The sequence below is a fragment of the Gossypium raimondii genome, chromosome 12 (genome assembly GCF_025698545.1).
Source record: "Gossypium raimondii isolate GPD5lz chromosome 12, ASM2569854v1, whole genome shotgun sequence".
NCBI classification, from domain to species: domain Eukaryota; kingdom Viridiplantae; phylum Streptophyta; class Magnoliopsida; order Malvales; family Malvaceae; genus Gossypium; species Gossypium raimondii.
Window position 1 is genome coordinate 5,135,549 of NC_068576.1, and position 21,691 is coordinate 5,157,239.

The 21,691-nt window shown below is 33.9% G+C and overlaps 2 protein-coding genes and 1 pseudogene across 2 annotated transcripts; 1 reads left to right on the top strand and 2 right to left on the bottom strand.

Annotated features, from left to right (window-relative positions):
- The first annotated feature begins 1,025 nt into the window (after positions 1-1,025).
- Positions 1,026-7,490, top strand: LOC128035430 (calpain-type cysteine protease DEK1-like; annotated as a pseudogene).
- Positions 7,491-18,093: 10,603 nt separating this feature from the next.
- Positions 18,094-18,912, bottom strand: LOC128035431 (uncharacterized). Its single transcript, XM_052625165.1, has one exon. It carries the CDS (start codon positions 18,910-18,912, stop codon positions 18,094-18,096), a length of 819 nt encoding a protein of 272 aa, XP_052481125.1.
- Positions 18,913-19,884: 972 nt separating this feature from the next.
- Positions 19,885-20,796, bottom strand: LOC105761927 (uncharacterized). The gene has a single exon (XM_052625166.1). It carries the CDS (start codon positions 20,794-20,796, stop codon positions 19,885-19,887), a length of 912 nt encoding a protein of 303 aa, XP_052481126.1.
- Positions 20,797-21,691: the final 895 nt, after the last annotated feature.

Genomic DNA, 21,691 nt, shown 5'->3' on the forward strand with positions numbered 1-21,691 from the left:
TAACATCTGATGATATTAAGAACAGTAACTCTAGTTTTGATCATACGCTGGAGAGGGTTTCAAGGCCATCTTCAAGATCTTGGATGCTTAAATCTGAGCTTTGAAGCTCCTTTTTCACTATCTCGACATGCTTCATGTTTTCGGATTTGATCTGAGAATGAATGCGACTTCACAACTCAAAATTTTATTTGCTTTCGTTCTTCCTCACACATTACTTTCTTCGGTACATTAGCTTGAAACCAGCGATCAACGGCTTGATTTTGATTACGCCTTGGCATTGAAATAAAGGACAATCTGATTCTAGCACGCGATGGTAATCGCTTCTACATCTCTTAAGCCGCTAATCATAGCTCGATTATCGCCAAGAATACTGAGTTTATTCTATATATGCTTCAAGTTCTTTAAGGCCTAGCGGATTTCATTTTTCATGGCTTTTGTTGAAGTTGGCTTCCATGCAGGACAAGAAGTAGCACAAGGAGTAGACCATGCAGCTTAAGCCATGCATGTTGCAGCTAGAGCCTATGTTGTTGATTTTGTTACTTAGTTAGATTTGAACTAAGTTTGTAAGATATTCGATGTAATTAGGTGCTGATGGATTGATAAATCAACTTTACTATGTGTGCAAGTTATATTTATCAATTACTAGGTTACTTAGTGGTGTTAGGTAAATGTTTAGGTGACATTAGCTTATTTTGACCAGCTTATTAACTGGTATATGTAATGGCTTTATGCCTCAATTCTTTTGTAATGAAATATTTTAGAAATTCTTCTTAATTCTCTGGTTTTTACTCAAGTTCTTAAGCTGATATTGAATGTTTTCGTCAATAAGACATCGAGCCTTCTAGCTCAAGTTTCTGTCAAATTTCTCCTTATGTTCTCTTAGTTCTAACAATTGGTATCAATAGCTCATTTCTTTTTGGACCTGTCATTTTTTTTCAATCCTCAAAATCATGTCTTCATCCAGTTTCTCTCCAACTCCACCACTAGTGTTCAATGGTGAAGGCTACCACATTTAAATAGTGAAAATGAAGACCTACCTGAACATATTTGACTTGTGGGAGGTTGTCAACTCGTATGTTGAACCACCACATTTGAGAGCCAACCCTACTGTGGCTCAGATCAGGCAGTATTTTGATGATAGAGCCAAGAGATACAAAACAATGTCACGCATCCAAAACAGTGTGTCAGACTTGATCTTCACATGGATCATGGCTTGTGAGTCTCCAAAACAGGCCTGGGATAAGCTCGAGGAGGAGTTTCAAGGGACTGAAAGAACGAGATAGAAAAAACTCTTGAATTTAAGAAGGGACATTGAAAATTTGAAGATGAAGGAATAAGAAACAGTAAAACAATACTCAGACAGGATCATGCCTGTTGTGAACATCACCAGATTGCTTGGGGACTAGTTCAGTGAAGCAAGAATAGTTGAAAAGGTTATTGCAGCCTTACCTGAAATATATAAAGCCAAAATCTCTTCCATTAATGACTCAAGATATTTATCAAGCATCACTTTGGCTGAGATGATCAATGCTCTTTATGCTCAGGAGTAAAGTAGAGTTAGCAGAAAGGAAGAGCATCAAGAAGGTGCCTTCAAGCCAAGAGCATCAAGAAGGTGCCTTCAAGCCAAGGTGCCTTCAGATAAGCCTAGAAGAGATGGAGCAAGAAGAAAATATCCACCTTGCCCACACTGCAAACTCTTTCAGTTCAAGTTCCACCATTAACATTCGTATATCTTCATTCAGACCCCACCCAAAATGGGTGCACATTTCATCTTCTGTCGGCACAATCTCTGTAACAACCCAACCCATTTCTTTGTGGTGTCGAAACAGTGATTTTAGGGCCACAAATCTGACTTATGAGTTAGAAAATTTTACTATTTAATATTTACGAGTCAAATATAGTGTTATAATACAATTTGATTTAATGATTTATGTTAAATGAAAGAATAATTAGGTTCAAGTGGTATGTCCCTAAAGTCAAGTGGTTTTAGAAAATGAGGTATCGGGACCTCGTTTCTACAAATTGAGCTGTAAATATTTTATTAAGGTCGTATTAAAATTTCGTTAAGAAATTTTAAGGTTTAGATAGTTAATTAAGTAAAAAGAACTAAATCGTAAAGGTTACAAAAGTGGAATTTTAATAGCTAAAAAGGGGCAAATGGTTGTGGAATCTATAAATAATGGACTTAAATGGTAATTAAACCATTCATTTTGATAGTGGACAATTATGGGTATTTTTTTGTTAATTTATAAGTTAATAACGTAAGGGTAAAATAGTAAATAAATAATAAAATATAAATTAAATAAAACTTTAGATTGTCATCTTCTTCAATTTGGCTTGGTAGAACCGAAACACCATTGAAATAGGAACGAAGCTTTCGGCCTTGGTGAATTTTCATGCATGGTATGGTGTTTTTGCCCATCTTTTAATAATCTTTTTGTTTTTGAGCTCATATTAGCTTAATCTAGCTAACTAGGGGGTCAATTTTGTAAAACTGTTAAACGTTATAGATTATTCCATGAGTGGATCTGATATGTTTTTGAAGTTTTATGATAGATTGTTAAGATTGGTTGTAAAATAGACATGTTTTGTTGAGTAATTTTTTATGCTTTTTAAGTTTAAGGACTTATTTATGAAAATGGTAAAATTCAAGGAATATATTGTGAATTTATGATAAATATGAGTTGTTATAAGACTAGGTAAAATATCTAACATGAATTTTAGCAATAAATGATAAATTTGCAAGTTTGGGTTTAGGGACTAAATTGTATAAAAGTTAAAATATTGGGGAAAATTTGTAAATTGTTAATGGAAGGGTTTAATTGTATAAAATTACTTTTTAGAATTCTGGAAATGTATTAATTGGGTTGAATTATTATTTAGATCAAGAAAAAGCAGTAATTGAATTTAAATCAAGGAAAAGCTAAAGTTTTGGACTAGTTGTCGATTCCGTTTTAGTAACCGTTTCAATCAAGGTAAGTTCATATAAGGATTAAGTTATTATAAATTATTTTGTATGTCATGTTTATAATTACTATGTTATAAATAATTAGATTTAGAATTATATAGTATTCGTAATATAGACCAAAATATGATGTTAATTAAATTGAATGACATAGTGCTTTGGTTTGGATAAAATAATAACAGGGGAATTATGGTGAAGGAATTGTATATTGAAATAAAAATATAATAGAAAGCAAAAATTAAGGTAAGTGGATTTTGGATGGATTATTATGTATAACATGGATGATGGTATTGTATTTAATAATTAAAGTGAGTTATGATGAATTTATGAGCATATAAAATTCATGAATGGTTATATGAGAATGAAGGTTAGAGATAAGGATATGGAAAGAGACCCGTTGAGCCTAGAGAATGCTTAGGATACAAATGACATGTAATTAAGAAGTATATGTATTGAGTGCTGGTCTTGGAGGTCCTACCGATGGCTGAGATGTAGCATGTGTTGCGGATTTTCCACAGCTTGTGTGAGCAGCATCGTGTAGCTACCGTCCTGACCCACAGCTCGTGAGAGCATTATTTAAAAGTTAAAGGAAATGTTACATTAACATGAAAAGGTATTCCATGTATCCGATGTTATTCAAAAAGGTTCAACGGATAAGAAAGGTCAATGGAAAAGCATGTATAAAGACTTAATGTTCATATGATATGAAAATATTAATATGCATATACAAGATGAAAATGGATGATAATTTATGTTGGAATATTCTCAAATATTTATAGTATTTCAATAACTATAAATGAATGGGTGTAATTAATCAAAAGATAAATCTTTTGTCATTGGACAAAAGTTATATCATTTGATTTTTGAAAAAACAATATAACTATTCAAACAATATTACTTGAATAATTATAAAATTAAATGAATAATTATTATTTATTTATTCATAAAGACACCTATTGAAAGATGTCTCTATGAAGAGACATGAAAATTCCTATAAATAGGAATGAGATTTCATTTGGAAATCACACTAACAAATTCTAAAATTCTTTCTTTCCTTCCTCTATTTTCTAATATTATTAGATTATTATATAAAGTATTACTACAGAAATCCTTTTTAGAATTTGAGTTTCTTGTTATACATTGCTTAGTGGACTATTCTCGTCAGTGCAAAGCGCAAATAGTCATTGGCTTCATTGTATCCTCGAGGTTAATTTGCTTGAAACTCTTTTGTACACTGAAGATAGGTGGGGGTGAATATAACCTTAAAGATAATGGCTTGATACATGCCTTAGAGCCTTGTCCTATTTTTTCTTTTTTTGTTCGAGTTCCATTCGTGTGTTCGAGATTTTCCTCCTTTGGAGATTTATGCTAACAATTTATCGAGTAATGGATGAAATATGCATGAAATTTATTTCTCAATATATGTTACGTTTATAGATGTATTGTTTACTTACTATCTATTAACCATATGATTTCAATGGAAAGTATGTGTAAAGAATATATGTATGGGTGATGGATTATGGATAAAGCCTAAATGTTTATCATGTATATGCCATGAGTTACTTGGGATTTATATGTAATGATATATTTACTAACCTTATGAGGTGATGTGTATTGGAAAGGAAGCTTGGCATATAACATGATGAGAGAAGGTTTGGTTGTTTAATTTAATATGTTTGGTAAGTTTAAGTTTCGCTTATACGAATTTACTAAGCATTAAATGCTTACATAATTATTTCCTCTGTCTTGTAGATTATTGGAAGCTCAACTGGTTGGAATCTCGTCAAAGTATCCTCACACTATCTATTCGACATATTGGTATTTATGGTTATTTTGGTTAATGGTTATAAATGGCATGTAATAGGGTTGAAAGGTTTGTTCAAGTGAAATTGCTTGTCTTAAGTTATGTCAAGCTTGTTGTGCTTAATAAGGTAAATCTTGGCTTGAATAATAGTTACAAATATGGGTGAATGAACCTTCATGCATACTCCATAGATTCTAGATAGTATATGGTATGATGGCATGTTTTGGAATGGTTATTTTGGCATGGTTGGCATAGGGATAAACTAGATCTTGTGCTTGAGATGTGGCAATTTAGCTTTGTTTTAATTGAAGTTTTTTTGGTATAAATGTTGTGCCTTTGAATGGCATATTCGTTAGAAGAAATAGGTTGATTGAAATGGTATGTTTGTATGTGTTTGAAGTGTGTATAGGTTTATTTGAATGTATGCACAAATGGACTGGTTGGTTGGACAAGTTTTGGTCTTAAAATGGCTTATTTTTAGGGTCAATTTATGGAGCACACGGGCTGTCACACAGCTGTGTGACACACACGACCTGGCACATGACCATATGTCATTTATTATATTTGGTGTAAGTTTCAGACGGCCTAAAATACGACCGTGTGTATCAAGTCAGTGAGTTACACGGTCTAGAACACGGCCTGCGACACAGTCGTGTGACCCAAGTCAATGAGTCACACGATTTAAGACACGGGCTGGGACAGAGCATGTGTCCCATTATTCGAATACCACACGATCTAGGATATGTCACATAGCCGTGTGACCCCTGTTTTCAAAATTTTTAACCTATTCTCAAATTTTTTGAATTATTTTAAATTAGTCCTAGATTGATCCTGAACTGTTCTTAGGGCCACGAAGACTCAATTTAAGGTCAAATGTGTACATTTGCTATGTTTGTAATGAGTTTTTAGTAATTAATATTAAACGACATTATTAAAATGGTTTGAAGTTAATTGTTCTGGTTATTCGATAATGCCCCGTAACCCTAATCTGACTCTGGAGACGGGTTAAGGGTGTTACATTTAGTGGTATCAGAGCTATGGTGTAGTTGGCTCTTGAACTGAACGTAGCATGTATGGAGTCTAGAAATACATGCTATTTTATAACTCGAGATAGTGTGATATCTCCTGACATGATTTGAAATAATTTCTCATTTAGATAAAAGATTATTTACAATCGAGCTAATTTTGATAATGCTGAAAGCAATATTCAAGTCTCTGATTAAAAGGTTGCTAATGATGAGAAGAAATTCATAAAGGTTAGACTAGAGGTTCATAGTGTTTATATTAAAAATGAATGTTATGTTTGTTGTGCATATATAATAATTAAATTTTGTGGCTTTACGACCTCCACCCCCTCGTCCTCAAAATTCTATATCACGGAATGTTTATAGTATTTACATTGTGAAAGCCCACAAAAGTGGAGTGAATAGTTTAATGGTAAAATGAGTAATAACTTTGATTGTTAGAGCCAAGAGCTGATTAACAAATACAAAAAATTCTAGATGAAATATTAGATCTTTCAGAAGATTATTTGAGATGTGCTGCGTCACTACTAAAAGAAGTAGTTATTCACTGGTAATCGACTTTAACTATTATGGTATCTAAATTATGGGTTACCCAGGATTTCTCCTGAATTGATTACTTTAGTGAAACAAAATAATGTGAGATCACCGATGACTTTAGTAGCCAGTGTGGTAGTGATCGAAATGTAAATAGACCTGAACATAGTCATTGAGGTCAAGTGTTTTTTTGTCTATAGTGGCATGGGCACTTGTTTTATTTTCAGTTATGGTGTTTTACATGTGGGGATGCTGGCTAATCATAATGTTAGGCAGAAATATTCTTAGTCTGGCTGAGTAATGATTGGCATTGCTCTATTTTTGGCATTCTAGTCAATTATGATTTGGGAGAGGACTCGAGGGAAAAACTCATGTGTTGTTACTTTTCTGCTTCTACTAGTTGTTGCTCTACTTTATGCATATGAAATTTGTGTTGTTTATGTCACAGTTGGTTCCAGTGCGTCGGCGATATTCTCCTTCTAAATTTTTATTTGGGGTATCATCAATTTCCTTAGCAATCAATATGCTCTTATTATGCCGCATGGTCTTCAATAGAAATAGCTTGAATGTGGACGAGTTTGCCCAAAAGGCTCATAAATTTGCATATTACGATAGTATAGAAATGGGTTATGTTCTTGGGAGTTTAGTAGGGCTTTACATCTTGGACTTCTTTACCTTGGCTTTCTTATTGTTCTTATTGTCTACTCTATCGTTTATGGTCCATTTGCAAATGATACACATTGGCTTGGGGCTATTACATTTTTTACGGTTATAATTCTTGGTTGGATCATGGAAGCATGTTGATATAAGTCTCAGCTTTTTAGAAGTCGTGTTGCTGCACTTGTTGTTGCTAGAACTATATGGTTTTTTCTCATTTACTTTGGAGTGCATTATTGGTACTTGAGGCATTGTTTTAGCTATGCGGTTGTAGCATCTGTCTTATTAGAGCACTGTGATCCGTCTAAGAGGAGGTTTTCGTAAGATTGAGCAAAGTAGTTCTTCTAGTTCATCTGATGGTTGTAACTCAAGTATGAAACGCAGTAATAATGTTGAAGCAGGTCATTCTACAAATACTGTTGGAGGTAGTAGTCAGAGTATGATACAATGCTCTGATACTAATAATTGGAATAGTCTTGTTATGTATCCAACTTCTAACTTTTAAGAAAGGATAAATAGTGACAAGAGTGTAAACAGTGGAAGACCAAATTTAACATCACATAGCAGTTCTCATTACTCTGATGATCTCGAATTATGTAAACAAGTTAAATCTGGATGTCAGATTTCGTATGAACTAATACAATTTGTTATGAATTTTGATTGGTATTATGAGGGAATTATGATAGATTTTATGTCTGGATTATCTTGATGACAAGAAGAGAGATTTGCTTCGAATTGTTACTATCAAATTAAAGAAGTCGATTCAATCTATTCTTGTTAGAGCGGATTGACCACTCGAAAAACTAGTTAAGATGTATGTATATGAATTTATCTTTAGATTCTGAAGTAAATTTCATAGAGTTATGGCACAACCAGACGAAAAGTCATAGCGAGAAACTCAGATTCTAGAATATGTAACAAAAGGATATATCAACCAGATTAGAGATAGTTGGGAAAATGTTATTATGGGTTAAATTCGTTTTGATAATAGCAACTATTAGACTTGCATTTAATTGATACTGTTTGAAGCTTTTTATGAATGGAATGTAGAATCCTGGTATGCTAGCCCCATCCGCTACACACCATCTCATAAATCATACTAGAGCATATATCAGAACATATCTTATCATACCAGAGCATATCATAAATCATGCCATCATGATTTGTATCATATCATATCGAATTATATCATACAAAGTCTTACCCCCATCCGCTACACACCATCTTCGTCCAGCCAATCACACCAAATAGGACTACAAGAGTCCGTCCATCCAATCACACTAATATGTGGTAGTGTGCCATTCACATAAGTGCAGCTGAGCTACCATATATATAAATTTGCGGTCTAGTCGCTATAATTGTAGTATAAACTACAATATAACACTTCCTCCATCATACCATAACCCACCCAAATGCATATGCAAATAACTTATACAAATCATAGCATGACATATTACATAGTCGAATCAGATAGCTTATCAGAACAGATAACATAACACGTATAACACACAAGCTTAACTCACATACCTACTTATAGAAAACCATAACATATTATTATACTTATCGGAACTTATTAACATACCTCCAACACTTACTTATGTATGTTTAAAGAAACTTACGCTTTTCTGAGCCTACATAATGCCCACCGACATAATTTTTGAGTCTTGTAAACGACTCCTAATTGGGACTCAAAATTGCCTCAAAAGGCCCACACAACCCAAAAAGCTAACCCGTGTTGTCCACATGGCCATGTGGCACACAAGTTCCACTACGGTTTAGTACGGTACGTGGTGGTCATTGTGTAGTTTCAAAAATAGCTCTTATTTCGTGAATTTCTCAAATTTCGAGCGAAAAATTGAGTTAGAATCACACACCTAATAGCTGGTACGACAAACCACAAGTTTGGAAATCACGAAGCCCCAAAAAGACTAACTTAACAGAAGTCATTAGCCATGGCTAACTCAACGAAGAGACGTCGTATGCACCACCCTCTCCTCCTATTGAAAAACCAAAATGATTAATAGTCGAATGTTTACAAAACACCACCCCCTCAAATGACAAGAAGAAACTTACCCTTGAAAAACAAAATTGTAAAACTTACCCATTAGAAAAATCAATGAGAAAGGAGCAGTAAAGCAAAAATGAAGAACAATGTCAGAGAAACTATAACAAACCAAAATTTTCTAGAAAAGAAAGAATAATTTTCAGATAACTAACCACCTATCAGATTCCCTCAGAGTTAAAAATAATAATTTTCAGTTTGCATACATAGGGATTTGAACACAAGATCTTTAAGTAAGCTGAAGCCTTACCACTAAGCCAGCAAGCTCATTCTTGTCATAGTTGAGTGAAAATAATTTATAAATGAGATGTTCAAAGATAAAGGTTTAGGCAAAATAGTAAAAATTCAAGAAAAAGATTCAAACCCGAAACCTCACACACATTATTCACATCTCTTAACCATTGATCCAGAACAAATTACTTGATAAAATATTCACAATATTAACTCAAAAATCAAGGCTTGACCACTCTTGGTTCCACTAACCCGATCCTTCTAACCCAGTTTTTGGGATGTGACAATAAGGATTTTAATTAGAAAGAAAGTTCAATTAATCAACCTAATATTAACTCAAAAATCAGGGCGTGACCACTCTTGGTTCCACTAACCCAATCCTTCTAACCCAATTTTTAGGATGTGACAATAGGGGTTTTAATTAGAAAGAAAGTTCAATTTATCAACCTAATATTAACTCAAAAATCAGGGTGTGACCGCTCTTGGTTCCACTAACCCAATCCTTCTAACTTGATTTTTTGGATGTGATAATAGGAGTTTTAATTAGAAAGAAAGTTGAATTAATCAACCTAGAGTCGATTGCTCTTACTTTCGAAAGAGATATTAGCATAATTTAGGGATTTCTACTGATCAAGATGCTAAGTGAAGAAATTGCGTAATTGAGATTGATAATTGGTTCGCGATGGAATGTGCAAGTGTACACAGTCATTATCAAGTAATAAGTAAGTAAAAGAGTTATCGTTTCGGAAAGACTATGTACATTAATCAAATAAATAAAATTATGAATTTACAAGTTGATAAAGAAAAACAATAATTTGGGGTGATAGATTTTAAAATTGAATTAATTAACTAGATGCAAATTAACCGAAATTAAATTAATTAACTAGATGAAAATTAATCAGCTTTTAAAACCATTTCAATTAGGGAAAAACGTTCTTGATCGATTGACCATTCGAAACCCACAAATCATGAAGTGTAAGTGCAATTAAGGGTAACTAGTTTGTTATTTTGACATAGTTGTTGGGTAAAGGTTATGAATTGATTAAATGAAAGAATTTAATAATTAATTAGCTACTTATTTTTTAGAATATAATTGAATTACGTGCTAACCCAAACTCCCCAAATCATCCGTAAAGGCGAAGAACGATTGTACGTACGGTTTGCATCGATACAGTGTAAGGAATCTAACTAGTTTGGATTCATAAAATAGTTATAATTTTAATGATTATTTTAAACTCAGAAGTGGGTGTTTAGGGGCTAGTTTAATGGTAAATTTATTGAATTTATACTGAATTTTTGTTTAGGTTCGTTTAAGGAATTATTAAGGAAAATTGGAAGAATCGCTAGTGTGTTGTGAGGAAGCGAAAAATAAGGTGTGGGTCGTAGAGTCATAAAATTGTTTGAAAATATTAAATATCATGTTATATTTGATAAATTAGCTTGCTGAGTGGATTGACTTAATAGCCCAATTATTGATTTTGTGAGTGGCCGAACCAGGTATGTTTTGAGCCATAAAAGATTGACATGTTGGCAAAATTGCTAGTTTGATAGTATGAATGTTTGATTGAGTTTGTAATTGCATATTTGAGTTATCAGATATGAGAATGTTTGACTGAATGATATAATGTGTTGAGATATTAAGCTTATGTATGATTTAAATGCATGGGATATTTGTTATGATGTGTCTTGAAAATGGTGCTATTTATGCACAATAAAAATCCGTAAAGTATGTGAAATTGAACGATATTGATTGATACCAACTCAATGGTAATTTGAAAGATTGGAACACTGTTTCCATTTACTAAAAGTATGTGATTATTGATGAAATGCTGAGCATGTCAAATAAATGTGAAAAGTATTAAGTAATGATTATCTATGAGATTGTGTGACACATTACATATGCATTGGGTTGAGATTTTGTGGTTGACGGAGGAGGTCCGTGGAGTACCAACGACATATTAAGTCCGCATTATTTGTAGCCACTGCACTGCACCTGGAGTACTGAAGGGAATGGTGATTTATCGCATTTTACTAGCAGCTTGTCTGCATTTTTACTGGCAGAATTCTCTCAATATTGTTATTAGTGGTTTTAACCACAACGGGCTTACGCCCGTAATGTCTTGGAGTTCAGATGACAAGTTCTTGGGAACTCGTGGTGTCTAGCTGATGGTATGGGTAGAAACCTTTTTGCATTACATCATGTGCACGACATATTCGAATGTTATTAATTTATGCTATGTATTGTATTTTGTTGTACTGAAAGGTGATTGTTACTCGAATGAATAATGTCCCATGCTCATACGCTATTTGACGTCAATTTGATAATGGCTATGTAATGATATGAAATTCCAATGATGGTTTTGTGTTCTTCTGTTAATGCTAAGATGTTTCAATGTATTCGATATTTATGTTTTTGTTCGTTTAAATAATTGTTCGATTCACACTGAGCTTTTCATAAGCTCACCCCCAACAGTGTTTAACTTTTTAGGTAAACCTCAAAACTAGGACCGAACTCAACATTCAGAGAATCAACTTGGATCAGAGATTATTATTATTATTATTTAATTAAGTATTCTGAAGTCTTTATTGGTTTTAGCTTGTAATTTTTAATTATTTCTGGTCTGTGGCTTGATAACTTTTCTTTTGGGGATTTTTACCTGCATGGATTACTTAAGCATAATAACTGGATAATGCATGATATTGGGCTTAAGTAAAATTTGATATTGTTCCCTAGTTTCCACTACATTGCAAAAGAACTGTTTTTGAAAAAAAAATTGATAAGGCAACTAATTTTCCAAAATGACTTGAAAAATGGTTTTTCCGCTGCATTAGTTTAACTTCGAGTTTTTTTTTAAAGAAGAGAGACAAGCAAACTATTTTTCTAAAACAACACTCTCAACAATAGAATGACCCTAAGCATACAAGGCCTAATGAATGAATGCTTTTAAGCTAACTCAAAGTACAACTACTGTTTTCTCTAAAATGAGTTTATTTAAAGTCATTAGCCATGCCTAACTCACCGAAGAGACGTCGTATGCACCACCCTCTCCTCCTATTGAAAAACCAAAATGATTAATAGTCGAATTTTTACAAAGCACCACCCCTCTCAAACGACAAGAAGAAACCTACCACTGAAGAACAAAATTGTAAAACTTACCCGTTAGAAAAATCAATGAGAAAGGAACGGTAAAGCAAAAAATGAAGAACAATGTCAAAGAAACTATAACAAACCAAAATTTTCTAGAAAAGAAAGAAAAAGAGAAACGGAAGAATGAGAGAAAGTTGAGACGTGAAATAGGAAGAGTGGAAGAATAGAAGAGATTATTGGGTTAAATCAAACTACCCACATCCCACTAAATCCACTAACTAACCACCTATCAGATTCCCTCAGAGTTAAAAATAATAATTTTCACTTTTCATACATAGGGATTTGAACACCAGATCTTTAGGTAAGCTGAAGCCTTACAACTGAGCCAGCAAGCTCATTCTTGCCATAATTGAGTGAAAATAATTTATAAATCAGATGTTCAAAGATAGAGATTTAGGCAAAATAGTAAAAATTCAAGGAAAAGATTCAAACCCGAAACCTCACACACATTATTCACATCTCTTACCAATTGATCCAGAACAAATTACTTGATAAAATATTCACAATATTAACTCAAAAATCAAGGCTTGACCACTCTTGGTTCCACTAACCCAATCTTTCTAACCCAGTTTTTGGGATGTGACAATAAGGATTTTAATTAGAAAGAAAGTTCAATTAATCAACCTAATATTAACTCAAAAATCAGGGCGTGACCACTCTTGGTTCCACTAACCCAATCCTTCTAACCCAATTTTTAGGATGTGACAATAGGGGTTTTAATTAGAAAGAAAGTTCAATTTATCAACCTAATATTAACTAAAAAATTAGGGCGTGACCGCTCTTGGTTCCACTAACCCAATCCTTCTAACTTGATTTTTCGGATGTGATAATAGGAGTTTTAATTAGAAAGAAAGTTGAATTAATCAACCTAGAGTCAGTTGCTCTTACTTTCGAAAGAGATATTAGCATAATTTAGGGATTTCTACTGATCAAGATACTAAGTGAAGAAATTGCGTAATTAAGATTGATAATTGGTTCGTGATGGAATGTGCTAGTGTACATAGTCGTTATCAAGTAATAAGTAAGTAAAAGAGTTATCGTCTCCACAAAGACTTTGTCTATTAATCAAATAAATAAAAATTATGAATTTACAAGTTGGTAAAGAAAACACAATAATTTGGGGTGATAGATGTTAAAATTAAATTAATTAACTAGATGCAAATTAATTAGCTTTTAAATCCATTTCAATTAGGGAAAAACGTTATTGATCGATTGACCATTCGAAACCCACAAATCGTGAAGCGTAAGTGCAATTAAGAGTAACTAGTTTGTTATTTCGACATAGTTGTTGGGTAAAGGTTATGAATTGATTAAATGAAGAAATTTAATAATTAATTAGCTACTTATTTTCCAGTATATTATTGAATTAGGTGCTGACCCAAATGCCCCAAATCATCCGTAAAGGCGAAGAACGATTGTACGTACGGTTTGCATCGATACAGTGTAAGGAATCTAACTAGTTTGGATTCATAAAATAGTTATAATTTCAATGATTTTTTTTGAACTCATAAGTGGGTGTTTGGGGTCTAGTTTATTGTTAAATTTATTGAATTTATTCTGAATTTTGGTTTAGGTTCGTTTAAGGAATTATTAAGGAAAATTGGAAGATTCTCTACTATGTTGTGAGGAAGCGAAAAATAAGGTATGGGTCGTAAAGTCATAAAATTGTTTGAAAATATTAAATATCATGTTATATTTGATAAATTAGCTTCCTGATTGGATTGACTTAATAGCCCAATTATTGATTTGTGAGTGGCCGAACCAGGTATGTTTTGAGCCATAAAAGATTGACATGTTGGCAAAATTGCTAGTTTGATAGTATGAATGTTTGGTTGAGTTTGTAATTGCATATTTGAGTTATGAGAATGTTTGACTAAATGATATAATGTGTTTATATATTTAGCTTATGTATGATTTAAATACATGGGATATTTGTTATATTGTGTACTGAAAAGGTTGCTATTTATGCACAATGAAAATCCGTAAAGTATGTGAAATTGAACGATATTGATTGATACCAACTCAATGGTAATTTGAAAGATTGGAACACTGTTTCAATTTACTAAAAGTATGTGATTATTGATGAAATGCTGAACATGTCAAATAAATGTGAAAAGTATTGAGATATGATTATCTATGAGATTGTGTGACACATTGTATATGCATCGGGTTGAGATTTTGTGGTTGACGGAGGAGGTCCGTGGAGTACCAGCGGCATATTAAGTCTGCATTATTTGTAGACACTGCACTGCACCTAGATTACTGAAGGGAATGGTGATTTATCGCATTTTTACTAGCAGCTTGTCTGCATTTTTACTGGCAGAATTCTCTCAATATTGTTATCAGTGGTTTTAACCACAACGGGCTTAAGCCCAAAATGTTTTGGAGTTCGGATGACAGGTTCTGGGGAACTCATGGTGTCTAGCTGATGGTATGGGTAGAAACCTTTTTGCATTACATCATGTGCACGACATATTCGAATGTTATTAATTTATGCTATGTATTGTATTTTGTGGTACTGAAAGGTGATTGTTACTCGAATGAATAATGTCCCATGCTCATACGCTATTTGACGTCAATTTGATAATGGCTATGTAATGATATGAAATTCCAATGATGGTTTTGTGTTCTTCTGTTAATGCTAAGATGTTTCAATGTATTCGATATTTATGTTTTTGTTCGTTTAAATAATTGTTCGATTCACACTGAGCTTTTCATAAGTTCACCCCCAACAGTGTTTAACTTTTTAGGTAAACCTCAAAACTAGGACCGAACTCAACATTCAGAGAATCAACTTGGATCAGAGATTATTATTATTATTATTTAATTAAGTATTCTGAAGTCTTTATTGGTTTTAGCTTGTAATTTTTAATTATTTCTGGTCTGTGGCTTGATAACTTTTCTTTTGAGGATTTTTACCTGCATGGATTACTTAAGCATAATAACTGGATAATGCATGATATTGGGCTTAAGTAAAATTTGATATTGTTCCCTAGTTTCCACTACATTGCAAAAGAACTGTTTTTGAAAAAAAAATTGATAAGGCAACTAATTTTCCAAAATGACTTGAAAAATGGTTTTTCCGCTGCATTAGTTTAACTTCAAGTTCTTTTTTAAAGAAAAGAGACAAGCAAACTATTTTTCTAAAACAACACTCTCAACAATAGAATGACCCTAAGCATACAAGGCCTAATGAATGAATGCTTTTAAGCTAACTCAAAGTACAACTACTGTTTTCTCTAAAATGAGTTTATTTAAAGTCTTAAAAAGTAACGTAAGTTACCTTAGCCATTTTGGTGGCTAATGTAGCCTTTTCAATCTAGCAATAATGTCTAGGCTGGGTTTGGGAGGTTATAGAACCCATCAGAGTATTGGTAGAAGTGCAGGGAATGTTGAACTTTTGCTACTGACTTGACTTGTTTCGATAGAAGTCTTCAAGGTATCGATAGAAGTGCAAGAGATGCTGAACTTTTGCTACTGACTTGACTTGTTTCTGTAGAAGTCCTCAAGATATCGGTAACACTTTGGTTGTATCGGTAGAAGGGACCAGGGTATTGATAGAAGTCTCAGGCCAAAACTACCTTGCTTACTAGAGTGCGTTCTATAGATAAAAGTCTGGTTTTATCGGTAGAACTCCCAGTTCTATCGACAGAATTCTGTAGCTTTTTCAAGGTCTTTTCATCTTAAGTTCTACCAATACTTGTCCACTAAGCATCGGTAGAAGTCCTTCAGACTTTAAAAACTCGTTAAAAATAAGTTAATTTAAGGCTTTTTAACAATTTATTTTGTCCAACACTTTGAAAATAATTTTAAGGACTTATAAACAATTTTTGTAGATTTAAGTAGGGAATTTTTAATATACTTTTTTTAATATCAAAATACTTGAAAAACTAGAGCTAACATTCTCGTTTTAGATTTTAAATATTAGATTTTAAAATTTTAAAATTTTAGTGTTAATTTTCAATCTCAATATTTTAAGTTAAATTTAATTTTATATATTTAAGTTAAATTTATTTATTTTCAATTTTGGTATTAATTTTAGAATTAAATTTTCTTTTAATATCCTATGTTAATTATTGGATTTTAGTTTTAGCTCTCTTTTAGTTTTTGAAGGTAGGTCGTATATTTATATTTGTGCTTAGAATTTTGATTTAAAACCTTAAACACCAAACTTTATAGGATTATATTTGAATAGGCGTTGTAGGGATTCTCAAACATTCCACGCATTATAATCATACTCTCGAACCTAGATTTTGGTAATGAGATTAGGGTGTAGTATTTACGTTTTTCTTTTCGTTATATTCGTATTAAGTTTAGTCTTCAAACTTTAGGCAATAGGTGGTTAACCAGACTAGCTCGAATTGTTTAGTGACAACACCACGTTTTTAGGTTTTCGTGTCTAGCTTGCTAGGTTCTCGACTAACACGTTATGCAGCTAGGTGACTCCACTTGGAACTAATTTTGAGAGTCGAGTTACTTAGGTTTTGGTATTTGGGTTTCCACTTGTAAATGTTGTGAATATTTTCTTTTTAGAGGGATTGTGTATATTCTTGAGAAATGACCAAAATGCCTTTTTGGAAAAATTTCCGTTTTACCCTTCAGATCAATTTCTTCACAACAAATAATTATTTAGCCACTCAAATCTCATAACTCACATTCAACCTTTAACATGAATTCATTGGGGTGAAAATTACATCGTTGCCCTTTTACGTTAGAAATGAGAATTTTACCATTTAGTCATCGTACTTACCATTTCTAAACTTACCAGTTTTGAAGAGATCTAGTCTCTATAGACTAGAAGGCCAAGTGGAGCATAATTTTAGTTGCATATTCTGCTGTTGCGGCAACTGCTTCACCATGCTTCTGCACATTTCAACAACAGTGCAGTTCTAGTGTTTTGCTATGCGATTCTACTCAGATGTATTAGGTGTTGTGAACTCTTTGTTTATTCCATTTGCTTCGCGAAAGGTGTTGAATTCAGTTGACAAAAACTCACCTATCATATCTGTTTAGAGAGTCGTTTTGTTCCTACTACAATTCAACCATTTGTAAAAACAAGAGGTTTTTACGCAATATGTGCATGTTGCACATGTTGGCAACAAACAGAAAAATCGGTAGAGTTTATTATACGATTATCTTGTTGTGGCGGAGGGAGGCAATATCTGCATGCAAGCTTAATAATTTCTACACATATTGCCAACAAATAGAAAAAAAGGGTGGAGTTTAATGGTTGATATTTGGCAACAAGCTGGCCTCACCATTTTTCATCAATTGAAACGTGTGATAGATTTGAATATAAGCTTGCTGTTCTCACTATAAATGCATGAATCCGTGTGAATGGATTGATTGTTGTTTAATTGAGAGACAAAAGGAATCCTACCAGCCTCAAACTTGATAAATTAATTGCATCATATTTAAGAAGAAAGTACAATACAAAAACCCAAGGTTAACTTTGTTTCATTACTATCTAGTTACTGTTTTATGTAACTTTTTTGTTTTCTCTGGAAGAAAAGAAGGTTAAAACAAATGCTACTGAAAGAGGAAAAATAACATGGAGATTTTGTCGTATGGAAATGGAAAAGAGTATTTCATTTATATGTATGTATGTATGTATGTATGTATATTTGATTTCTATACATGATGTAATCCAAAATTGGGTTTGGTTTTTTACAGGGTAAGGATGTTAAGAAGCGAGACTCTTGCTTTGATCATACACCTGAAGAGGCATTCAAGTCCATCTTCAAGATCTTGAATAAACAGCTCCAGGTCTTTTAGCTGGTTTTGCATCTCAAGATTTATGATCTCAGATTTGGTTATTCCGAAGGATTTCAAAGCAACATCAACCTTTTCAAATTCATTCACGTTTCTTCCAGCATCTTCGCACGCTATTCTTCTTTGATGCAATAGTTTCGAAACTGATAACCAACTTCCAGGCTTTGGTCCGGAGATGAGAGATAACAAATCCTCAAACATAGAACAAGTCACTGCTTCAATCTTCTTCAGCATGCTAACTGTTTCTGAAGGTGAGACTGTGTTTTTCCTTTGTATGACCTTCAAGTTTCCCAATGCCTTGTGGATAGTCTTTTTGGCAACTTTCCTGGAGCTCATGTATTTCCTCACTTCACTTGCGATCTCGGCTTCACCGATTTTCCTTCGACGCAAAGCCGATTGAAGTTCACTTGCGCTTTCTTTTGTTTGCAGCACAATATCTTTTGCAGTGCTGCAAAGGTCGAGGAGTCTAAGAGAACCATCCAACAACGCACCAGCACATTCGTGGGCTAAAGCATGGTGGGACAGAGGCAACTGAAGAAACTTAACAACACAGTCGTACAAATCTTGAAAGCCATTTAGTTTATGGCTTATTGATGATGATGAAGTAGATGCCTCTTTAGAAGCCCTCAATCTATTCAAATGCTCATTAACTTCTGTTGCTAGTGGGTGTTGTCTAGATGAGCGGGGGAAACTGTTGGATCGAGTGGCTGCCATTATTTTTGTTCTGAGCAAAGAAGCCTATTTGTTGAATCAACGTTTCTTGCAATTTTCACTGAAATACTAGGCATCTGCTCCCAAGTTATATATATGTATATGCATATCAATCCATGGAGACAAAGGGAATCTCAAATGCTTCTTCTTTCTGCTAATGTTGACATGATTAATTAAGATCTCGATCAAAGGGTGGCAGCAATGTTCATGCAATGTCTCCCCTCTACCATCTCTCCAGCTCACAATCCAAGCACTTCAATATATATATCCTTGCCGTTTCTTTGCACACGTTGAAACCATCCTAGTTGCCAATGCACGGGAGTTGGTGACATTTTTCTAATATATTAAGGAAAAACAGACAACCAATTCATTATTTCCACGTGTGTGTTAGCACTTACCATTATTTTTCATGCAATTTGATAACAAAATAAATAAAGAAGGGTTTGAAGTTGAACAAGATCCACTTTCTGATCCTTGCTTCCTTTTCCCCTAACATAAGAAAATTTTATGATTAACATAATTTCAAATTAGCATCTTTTCATTGCCATCTTCCATGTGATAAACTGACGGGCATGGAGTTTTTAATTTTTAGCAAGTCTTCCATTGTCTTCAGTGGGGCAAGAGGAATCCTGGCAGCTCACATATTCATACAAATGTTTCATGAGATATTCCAAGACACCAGTTGTGATGATGAGGCTCTATAATTCAATTTGGGGACAATTAAAGGTAGGTCTAAGTTACTGGGATTCGGGTGTAAGTTTTGGATATTAGCATGTGCTGGATAAAAGTATTTTTCAAGTTTTTTCTTGTTCATGGTTGAATATGTCTGAAGTAAAAACAATTTTGGAAATATAACTGAATGATTTCACAAGAGGTAGAATTTTGAGAAAGAAGATTGTATAATCTTTGTATTTCTTTTCTATTGTATAACCTCTGTAAAATTACAGTATATATGTACAACTGCGATGCCAATATTTAACAGCTGATGATATTAAGAACAGTAACTCTAGTTTTTATCATATGCCTGGAGAGGGTTTCAAGGCCTTCTTCAAGATCTTGGATGCTCAACTCTGAGCTTTGAAGCTCCTTTTGCACGTTCTCGACATGCTTCATGTTTTCGGATTTGATGCAGGAACGCACTGCAGCTTCAGCACTCAAAAATTTATTTGCTTTCTGTTCTTCCTCGCACATTACTTTCTTCTGGTGCATTAGCTTCAAAACCAGCGACCAACGGCTCGATTTTGATTCTGCATCTGGCCCTGAAATAAAGGACAATACGGATTCTAGCACGCTGATGGTAACTGCTTCTACATCTCTTAAGACGCTAATCACAGCTCCATTCTCGCCAGGAGTACTGAGTTTATTCTGTATATGCTTCAAGTTCTTTAAGGCCTTGCAGATTGCCTTTTTCATGGCTTTCCTAGATGTCAAGTATTTCCTAAGCTCATTAGCAAGCCCTTCGGCTCCACGTCTTCTGCGTAAAATTGATTGAAGCTCTTGTGTGCATTCCTTTGTCTGCGACAAGGCATCCTTAGCAGTGGTACATACATCCAAGAGCATGAGAGATCCATCCAAAAGCTCTTCAACCATTTCCCTTTGCTTCTCTTGGGCGAGAGCTTGTTGGGTGAGGGGGAATTGAAGCAATACATCAACACATTCATGCAAATCCTGAAGACCACTTAGATTGTGGCCTATCAATGATGATGTAGAGGCTGATTGAGATGCCCTCAATCGGTTCAAGTTCTCGTCGATTTGTGAAACGATAGGGTGTTGCCTTGAGGGCAAGCTGTTTGATCGAGCATGGTAAGAGGCTGCCATTTTCTTGTTATGCAAAAGCGATATGTGTTTCCAACTCTGCTTAGCTATTTGCTGTAGTCCCCTTACCATCTGCGCAACATATATATTACAGGTTGAGGCCAGACACGAGGAATCTCAATCATTTTAAATATCAATTGGAAGGAAGCAACATGAACTAACTCGATCTCGATCCCCACAACTATCGCCAAAATGTTTCTGCTGTGTCTCCTCTCCACAATCACAACAACTCATCACCCTTCGGTAGCAACAAACACTACTAGTGTTCAATGCCATTATATCCATATATACAAATATTATATAATAATGCGCACGGTGGTACTACATTCAATGCCTTGTATTAATGAATCATTTGCTTTTAACTTGCCTCGTCTTCTTCTTGTCATTGCTGTCTTGTTGATTAGGTTCTGCAAGGAGGCAAGATCCGCTTGCTTCTAACAATTTATTTATTTTATGCAGCAACACATGTATGGGAATGAAATTATTTCTTTATTATTATTACTAGTATTTTTTGCCAATACGAGTCCTTTAGCTGGTTTTGCATCTCAACATGATGTGTTCATCTCCTGACCCACAACCAGCATCAACATTTTCAAATTCATTAATGTCTCTTCCTGTTTGCTATTCGATTCTGGAAACTAATAACCAGCTGATCTTCTTTCATTGTTCTTTTGGCCCTGAGATAAGGGACAAAAAATTCTCAAACATGGAACAAGTCACGGTTTCAATCTCCCTTACCAAGTTAACCATGGCCTTGCTATTATCATCATCTCAACAAGAGAAAAACATATTCTGTTTCCGAGCCCTTTACATTTTTCAATGAATTTTGGATATGGATTCTACTAAATTTGGTGCTTCATTGTTTATCTATCTTCTACTATATATACAAGTACCAACTCTCTCTATATAAATGTAAGTCCCATTACTGGGAATTTCAAACGTCTCCACCTTTATTCCTTATTTCCCA